A 9,401-nucleotide genomic window follows, 5' to 3' on the forward strand; every position below is an offset into this window, starting at 1 on the left:
CATATTATGACGGCATGGATGCTTTGTCCAAGGTGACACGTTATGTGCGAGATGTTTATGTTGGTTATCAGCAGGGAGTGGAAGACACTCAGGGAGAAGTAGAGGAGAATGGTCCAAAGAAAGAACATGAGTTTGAAGATCTTGGGGATGTTGGCAACCATTCTGATGAGATAGCAGTGCCAGAAAAGGTGCCATACACTTTTTTAGGTTTAGCTTACACAAATTTAATGCTACATGTACCATTAAAATGAACTTACAGGTAGAAGTAATGACCTAAATGTAGCTGGCGACAGAGACCCCAAGCTTGTAGCTCAGTAGTAGAACATCAAAGCTGGGAATCTTATGTCTCCAGATTGATTTATCATTATTATTTTTTGCTTTGATTTGTTCGTTTCCTTGCACCTGTGACAAGACTGAACGTCACACTTACATGATGATGTAGTTTCTAATTTGAAATTTAAGGATCATTCTAATGCTCCCTCGAGTAACCCTGGAGAAAACTTGAAAAAGCTTACTTTGTTCAGCATTGTTGATGCATATATCTTATTAACCAAGCGCGAGGGCCATACTGGGAGAATATCGGCCCAAGGTCTTGACAGGATGGACCGAGTGCAGCGAGATCTGTACAAGAAAGACAGAGGGCCGATATTCTTCCAGTATGGTCCTGAGCAAGCTTGGTTAATAAGAGATTTATTATACGACTGAAGTTCAAAGGGACACAAGTGCGGTATCATTCGGGACCATTCGGGACAGTGCCCGGTCCAATACTTAGAGAATATTGGACCGGCAATAGAGCATTTTGATTGGTTGATTTTAGTTATTGGCCCTCTGACTGCCCGAGTCATGTAATAATAAAGAGATATGGCCACTGTATGCATTTTTCATCGACGTATATAACCCACCACAAGAACAATGCCAATTTTAAACCATCATTACTAATCAAACAAAAAGACTTAATTTCTTAATCATGGTAAATTTATTTATCATTATGATTTTAAATATTCAAAGTACTTGTGCCTAATTGTATATACACAAGGAGAAACATTTTTAAGTGATAGAATAATTTGCACTTCTTTTCATGTGGAGGGAAGTAAATAATGTTCTTTCTACTTGAACAAAATGCAGCGAGATCTTGGTGAGGTTCCAGAGGTGACACGAGAAGAACCAATGAGGCTCAATGAATGGCAGTCATTCCTGGATGATGCTGGGCGAATCACTGATGTCAAGAAGCTTAAAAACAGGATATTCCATGGGGTATGCTATTTAAATTGCACCAGAATACAATGCAATCTTTCAGAAACTTTTTGTGCTCAATTGTAAATGGTTGCCACAGCTGCGCAAAAATGTTAGTAGTCCCAGGTAAGCATGATAGCATTTAGTCAATGCTTTCTGGAAAGGTATATTGCATGCATTACTCTCTGTCTGAAAGAGACTCCTCTTCCTGCCTGCTAAATAAAGCTGCAATTTCACAATGGAGAGCTGGTATGCAGAGTATTCATCAGAACTGAACTGATGGATTCTGTGGGTGATTCTTGATCAGTCATGTACCAATGCAGGGTTTAGCTAAGATTTGACAAAAAAATAATAAATGGGATTGTAATAATAAAAAGTAAAAACTGCTCTATTTCTAGAAGCAGTGGGATGCATGGAAAATGTCCAAAAAAAATTAACTTTTGAATGATCCAGTATGTTTAAGAAACACAGATGAGAGCATGTCGTGGGAAAGTGATCCTTAATTGGACAGGACCCACATCAATAAATGCACTGCATAGGGATAAAGTTTTTAAGTAGCAGCTTTATTATTCAATTAGAAGTCTCCTAGCTACTGATCTTTGTGGTCACCATGGCAAGAAAAAAAATTGTTGACTAAAGTCAGTCAGCAATTTCATGACCCCTTTTTTCACAACAAAAGATAATTAATACTTGTGACAATACTGATAAAATTAATGCAAAACCACCTTGTATGCAAACCTGCATGCTATAAATTATGTTAGATACTAAAATGCAAGTTTAAAGGTGTTATCAAAGGACCCCGCTCCTCATGGAAATTGCATTCAAGTTCTATTATTATTGGAATTGTTATTTGCCACTTAACGTTTTTATAATTATCTCACTTCTCATATGAGTTCTTTTGGTTGTACCCTTTTAGGGCATCGATGAATTGATACGTAAACCAGTCTGGCAGTATCTTTTGGGGTACAAGAAGTACGGTTACACAGTACGGTCACAGCAGACCCTCTTTAGAGGGAAGGAGTAAGTGGATAAACCTTATGATATTAATATTTAATTGGTAAATACAACTTACTAACTCTTTTTGTAGAGTGGTCAAGTGAAGGTACATCTATGCAGTCAATTTTCAACTTGAAGGTGTGCACGTAGCTTCAGAACAAATTGTGTTTGGTTACTTTATGGTTGCCAAAATTAATAACAAATTTCTTACAATGTAAGGACATTGTAACATAGCAATACTGTGCTATTTTGAAAGTGAACTTGGATATGGATGAATGGAAGTTCATGTACAACTTGCCTTTTGCACTGAGGGTAAATGTAGTTGAATTTTGATATAATTATTTTTTTAGTCAATGGAATCAGAAATGTTTCGTTAAGGACCTTTCTCCTTCTTTGTGCCAAGTTTATTCATTCTTGATTTTTTTTCCCTGAAGGGAAGAATATAAAAGTATGAAGTGGCAGTGGCAGTCCATGACCAAAACACAAGAAAAGAACTTTTCTGAATTTAGAGAAAGAAAGCATCTTGTAGGTAAGGGGGTACAAAATGTAATGGGAACCCTTCATTCTCTACAATTTTGTATTATTTGTACAAATTATTGAGTTTATGTTGCAAGCATTTACATACCACAGAAGCACACTGATGAAGCAATCATCTTGTAACCCTCATTCTGATGTACTAAAGATGAACCATCAGTAAGTTGGCAATTGAATATAGTTGTTTGTTTCAGACACTTAACTGACTGACAACGAAAGCTAGACTTTTCAGTTTGTTGGCTTTTGCTTGTAAATTAACCCTTTAGCTCCCAGAAGTGATGAACATAAACCTTCTCCCCATAATTTCCATACTTTATCCAGCAAACAGGTAATGAGAATACAAAAACTTATCAGGTAGAAGTTAATATTCTGATCTCGCAACAAATTCTCATAACCAATTTACAAGGAAATGTGTAGCAGCTGGAGGGGAGAATTCACAATCAGATCTTGGGCATTTAAGAGTGAATGGGTCTCCTATGGGGGACTCTATGGGGCACCTGAGCCAGCAATGGAAGGTTCATAATATTGTTATAAAGCTCTTATTGAGAGTTACAGTATGGCATCGTCTCATTTTTAGCATAATCCTTTTTAATGATTTTATATGCAGTTAGCTGTTCAGTAAATGGGGGAAGCTATGACTAGTTGTCATTTTTCTTTTTGCTTTACCTTAAGGTCTGAATTTGATGAAATCAGTGTAGGGCTGTTTAATCATGTAAGAGACATAAATTATTATAGGTGTTCTTTTACAGACAAGGATGTTACACGAACAGACAGGCTACATTGCTTCTACTCTGAGGCCAACCATTCCAATGTAAAGAAACTTTATGATATTCTCCTCACTTACTGCATGTACAACTTTGATCTTGGTAAGTTTTTAAACATTTTGCTACATGTTGCTTCTAAACTTACATTTGCATCCTCTATTTTCCATGTTTTCTCTGTTTTCTAAGTCTCCCCCTTTCTTTAAAGGATCAGTTGGCTCTCCAAAAGGAAAACGCTGCAAAAACTATGTATCTGAATAAGGCATATTATTGGATTGGTGTCTGCAATGAGTGGATGTTATGATATCTCGTTCCTCCCAACCTTTTGAGCTCACTTCTTTAGTTTGTCCCCACTTTAGACGTCTCGCTAACTTTGCGTGATAGGAAGTGAAGAACAATAAAATTAATAATAGCAGAGAACTTTGCAGCTTGTCCCACAATCTAGACATGGGGAAGTTGTTCTACAATCCATGAATTCATCATCTACTTTTCAGGTTATGTACAAGGCATGAGTGACCTTCTTTCTCCAATATTATTTCTGATGGAAGATGAAGTTGAGGCTTTTTGGTGTTTTGTTGGCTTCATGGAAAAATTGGTAGGTGTAGATCCGTGTGGCGCAGAGCTCCAAGTTATAGGACCGTACCGGTCGCCATAACTGCGACATAAGGTGTTTCAGTGCTAGCGAAGAGTGCGACAGAAACGAAGCCAAACATTAATCTTGTCTGAACGTGTGAAGAAACAGAAACAACCATTTTCCATGACAAAAACAAATGGGATTGTAATGATAAAAAGTAAAAACCGTTCGATTTCTTGAAGCAGTGGGACACATGGAAAATGTCCAAAAAATTTTAACTCTTGAATGATCCAGTACGTTTAAGAAACACAGATGTGAGAGCATTTCACGTGGAAGTGATCCTTAATTGGACAGGACCTACGTCAATAAATGCACGGCTTAGGGATAGAGTTTTTAAATTTTTTTAATTGCTATCTAAATTTTCAGTCAAAGTCGGCAATTCAGTCGTGACCTATTTTCGGCGGTCTTGTAAGAGGGGGGTGAATAGGGGTATGCAAATCCGCCGATCCGCTACGATTTGATAACCAAATCCGTCAGTCCGTCAAAAAAAATTGTTAAATCCGAATCCGTTCGCTACTTGCCTCGTAAAAAGGTGAAAAACACACCTTGAGCTGCTGTGTGTCCCATCGAGCGAATTGCAATCGGTGGGGTACAGTGTCACGGATAAGGCCCGGGGGGGACTCCCATATGAAACAAAGGGGGATGCTCGTCGGAAATTTTAAATTTAACCCCTAAAGGAGACCATCTGGGCATGGCTGAAGCAAATTTTGACCCCTAAAAGAGACCGCTCATGTTCATGCATTGTCTCTTTGGCACTCGGTAAAATAGAAAACTAGTTAATGTTGAGGTAATACGGTAAACAAAAGAAGTGATAAAGAAAATTTTACTTCTGTTTTTCTTCGCATAATTCTGTATTTCTTCGCGGAACCCTAAACGAGACCTTAGCGGCTTAGAATATTGGCTCTTTGCCTGGAACACCCTAAGCGAGACCAAAATCCAAAATTTACACCCCTAAGCGAGACGACGAGCATCCCCGTCTGTTTCATATGGGAGTCCCCCCCGGGGGATAAGGGCGCGAACAAAGCAGACGTCCCAGTGCGTTACTATTTCCCTGACGCGTGACATGCAGAGTCTCGTCAGTGACAAAAAAATACACATACTCAAAAAACAACGCATTTCTGACGATCGTTCAGATCCACAATCCAAACTTCCTCACAAGCAAAATCCAAAATCCGGACTTAAAAAATTGACAAAACCGCGAACCGTTGCAATTTCAGAATCCGCAAATCCGTTAAAATTTTGCTCTAAATCCGAAATCCTGGCAAAATAATTCTCAGAATCCGCCGATCCGTTAGCCTATTCACCCCCCTCTTGTAAGAAGCTATAACGTTTTTAGTGTTTACGGTCCAAAGTTCAAAGTGCGATGAACATTTATGACGATCTTTTCTTGAATAAAGGCTGATAGTTTCTAAAGAAACTGTTTGGGGCTGCGTCGGTGGGGGTAACGAAATAATTTGGATATATCAACAAAGTTGAATGGTAAATTGGCCACCGTAACGATTACAAAAGTAATCGTTACGGTGATCTTTTTTTGAAACACACACTATTTTTTTTATCGCAAGATGTTCATTCTCCTTGCTCCTCGAGAGTTTTTTTCATTGTGTACCGATAGCTTTGCGCAAATGAGAGTTCACGGCATGGTTTGAGTGCAACCCTGGTAATTGTCATATAAAGTTTTGACTTCTTGTGTTTGCGACTTCTTTGTAGGCTCATAATTTTGATGAGAACCAAGAAGGAATGAAAGCACAACTCCATCAGCTAGCCGTGCTTCTCAAGTTCGTTGATCCTCATTTCTACAAATATCTTGGTAATTTACCGACTCTCGCAGTGTTTTTGTTTCCCTGTCCATTTTTATTGCAGCTAATTCGAGTGCATAACCATTTACCTCATATATCAGTGATGTTTTTGAAAAAAGCAATCTTTCTACTACGACTGAACTCTTGGGTTGGCCGGCAAAATATTGTAGTATTTACTGGGCTGTAATTAAGTTGAACAGTGCAAAGTTCGTTGACACCCAAGATCTCGTTCAGTTTTTATTTTATTATTTTTCCCACCAACACCTGCTTTCCCGGGCGCAAAATTCCTCTCAAGCCACCTCGCCAAAGGTTGCTTTGTGAGATTCAGAGCAATCTATTCAGAGGTTGACTCTAAAAATCCTTTGTTCTCTTTTTCGTCGACAGAGGAGCACGATTCTGGTAATTTGTACTTCTGCTTCAGATGGCTTCTTATTTGTTTTAAGCGCGAGTTCTCCTTTCCAGATATTATGACATTATGGGAGGTGAGTTCTTAAACCAAACATTTTGTTGGCCACATTGCTTCAAAACTAGACTTTATTGCAGGTTAGACCAAGGTCATCTTCAGAATTACAAAGGAGAAACCCGCTGCCAACGCGCCGGCCGACACGTTGGCCGACGCGTCGGTTGGATCAGATTCGTTACCTTACCCCAAATGGGCTTCCTTCCTTTATCAAGCACTTTTTCTTCTCTCCCTTTCACACCAGCTCAGGACATATTTCCTTTTAGTTCTGATCGCGAGTCGAACATTCATGTCAGAGTGTATTTTGTTCCTCAGACGTTGTGGTCGCAGAGCCTTTCGCCAAATTATCACCTGATTGTTTGCTTGGCGATCTTGGACAAACACCGTCGCGTGATTATGGAGAATAGCTTTGGATTCACCGAAATTCTTAAGGTACATGAACCACGTAAGCAGAGTAATTGTCAACACGATTTGAAGCCGCAGAAGGCAAAGATATTGATTTATCTTATTATATGAGTATTCCATGTCGTTAATAAGATTATACTTCTCAGACCATTTGGGAATGGAAATCCATTCGTTGAAAGTGTAGTATGATCTGTCGCCCTTTCTGAATTAATCGTGAAAAGTGTGATTCGATTTTACAAACCCTTTCCCAAACCTTCCTATAAAAAGCTGTCTTAAGACCGCTTTAAAATCATTGTTTAGCACATTTGGAGCTTGTACGATAAGGAGCGCCCATACCAACTTGGAAACTTTATTCTTTAGTGCTTTAGCTTGGTATACATGACCATCAGTTAATGTTATTGACTGTTTCTTATCTCAACAGTATATAAACGATTTGGCATACAATCTAGACGTCCAAGAAGTGTTAGTAAGAGCTGAACAAATCTGTGTCCAGTTGCTGGCTTATCCTGATTTACCTGCAGAAGTGAACGACATACTCACAGGCAAGAACGAAGCCATGATGACACCAAACGTAGAAAAAACAGACCCCTATCTCATGGCACATAATAGACATGTGGTTAGTTTACTAGAGGGCTGTGGACTAGGCAAGGCTAGCTCGCCTTTACAGACCTCTAATCTTACTGCTTGTGACACTGACGAATCCATTCATGTGCTTCCTTCAGAAAATAGAAGCACTAAAGACAACAATGAAACAGAAATTAATGATTTGGATAGGGCCTCTGCCAGATCCTCCAGACCTCAGATTGAAGGTGAATCAAACGAAGCGCAAATGAATGACTCTGATGATGAAATAGTGGTGTTGTCTGAAGAGGCACAGAATATATTTTAATGGCTTAGGACGAAAGGGTACTTTGACCTTTTTGAAAAATGAGATTTTAATGAAAATCGCAGCAGAGCCCCTCTGGTGAGACAGACCACAGCCCACAATATGACGGGAACTTCAGTCAAGGCTCAAAACTCCATAAGACTTGGCTGTGGTCAGAAATCGCTGGAACTCAACACAGAGTCGTGGAAGTTATTTCTCTATTTTTTTCTCGTGAACCTACTTTCCTACTTTTGAGAATGAAGTATGAACGCAAGATGAAGAGGAAGTTTTTAGTTAATTCAATGGAAACGACGAAGAGAGATTCTATGTAAAGTAAAAGTACTGAAACGGTCCTTAAAAACGCTGTGAAGGAATATCCTGATTCTTAAAAAGTATAGGTCAAAATGTTTATTTTCAGAGCCTATTTGCGGCATTCTGATATCGCCGATGTAAGTTTCACCCATGATCATATGAGAAGATAGTGTTCATTTGTTTAATCACTTTTGTGGGAAGTGAGTCGTGTATCTGGACAAAAGAATGGTTTTGAGTTAATGAGCACAGGTATTCCGGTATAATGACGTGCTTGAGGCTTTTTTCTCGAAAACTGTACACTCAGGCAACTGTTTACTGCAACAATCAAAGTATTCAGTACACCAACATGGTTAAAAATGTAAGAAAAGGTGTAAAGTAAATGACTGTGCATTGATTTTTACAGTCCATATCCATTCTTAGTTCTTGCGATGTGTGTGCCCAAATCCAGCGTCGACACCGGCTTTCAAGTCATTCCGTGAGGCAAAATTTGCATGTCTTCCAGGGTGTGTGCGTACACCTCTCAAGCCCTTTTTCTGAAAGGGCTTCATTCCGTGAGGCAAAATTTGCATGTCTTCCAGGGTGTGTGCGTACCACCTCTCAAGCCCTTTTCCTGAAAGGTGATAAATCCAGGATTAATAAAACTGTAGTTTAGGTTTTAGTGTCACGTTCATTAGCCTGGGTGCAAAATTCCATCTCCTATGCTTACACGGGCTGCACATGCATATTCTGTGTTCCCAGCTCACATTTGCGTTTGATCAGACTCTCTCTTCAGTTCTCAAAGAGTCGTGACGTCTCTTTTTTACCCAGGTAGACATAAGTCGTCAACTTGAATCATTCACACGGTGTTCAAAATGATACAGTGCTTGCTTTGCTCATAACACAGCAGTCAAACTGAGGTGACACAACCCTGTCGTGTCTAAGCTTTAGTAACGGAGGTCAACCAAAAACTGATAGAAGATGATGATAACAACGATAATAACAATGCGAGAAATAATGATTGTATGTGTTCGCATTGCGGACCTGCTGTGTGGTCCCTCGGAGGAAAGCTCTGTTCCATTCTGGTTTGCACAACATAGTTTCATATTTGTGCACGATCCTCGCAGTAAAGAGCACTATTTAAGCAATAGTGAAAAATCAGACCTGAAAAATTTCACGTCTGTACGGGATTCGAACCTCTGACCTCTGTAATACTAGTGCAGCGCTCTACCAATTGAGCTAACAAGCCAACTGGGAGCAGGTTATCAAATTAAATCAAAATTTGATCAACATTTTGATTTGATTAAATCAAAATTTGATTTATCATCTTACGAGTTTATATGGTATTAATTTGATGACCTGCTCCCGACTGGTGTTAGCTCAATTGGTAGAGCGCTGCACTAGTATCGCGGAGGTCAGTGGTTCGAAT

The 9,401-nt window shown here is 39.3% G+C and overlaps 1 protein-coding gene across 1 annotated transcript; it reads left to right on the forward strand.

The window, feature by feature from the left end:
* The first annotated feature begins 6 nt into the window (after window positions 1-6).
* On the forward strand, window positions 7-8,398 carry LOC148741478 (TBC1 domain family member 15-like). The gene is made up of 10 exons (XM_088761822.1): window positions 7-188; window positions 1,126-1,254; window positions 2,150-2,253; window positions 2,664-2,758; window positions 3,513-3,629; window positions 4,019-4,119; window positions 5,866-5,965; window positions 6,339-6,436; window positions 6,730-6,846; window positions 7,241-8,398. Exons 1-10 carry the CDS (start codon window positions 15-17, stop codon window positions 7,706-7,708), a joined length of 1,503 nt encoding a protein of 500 aa, XP_088617948.1. The 5' UTR covers window positions 7-14; the 3' UTR covers window positions 7,709-8,398.
* The last annotated feature ends 1,003 nt before the right edge of the window (window positions 8,399-9,401 follow it).

This window comes from Stylophora pistillata, chromosome 1, assembly GCF_964205215.1.
Source record: "Stylophora pistillata chromosome 1, jaStyPist1.2, whole genome shotgun sequence".
NCBI classification, from domain to species: Eukaryota; Metazoa; Cnidaria; class Anthozoa; order Scleractinia; family Pocilloporidae; genus Stylophora; species Stylophora pistillata.

Bases quoted from the DNA above. Each gene is read 5' to 3' on its own strand.
- LOC148741478 (XM_088761822.1), top strand. From the start codon at position 15: ATGGATGCTTTGTCCAAGGTGACACGTTATGTGCGAGATGTTTATGTT. The intron at 6,437-6,729 runs GTGAGTTCTTAA...TTTGTTCCTCAG, and splicing joins ATATTATGACATTATGGGAG to ACGTTGTGGTCGCAGAGCCT. The intron at 6,847-7,240 runs GTACATGAACCA...TTATCTCAACAG, and splicing joins GATTCACCGAAATTCTTAAG to TATATAAACGATTTGGCATA.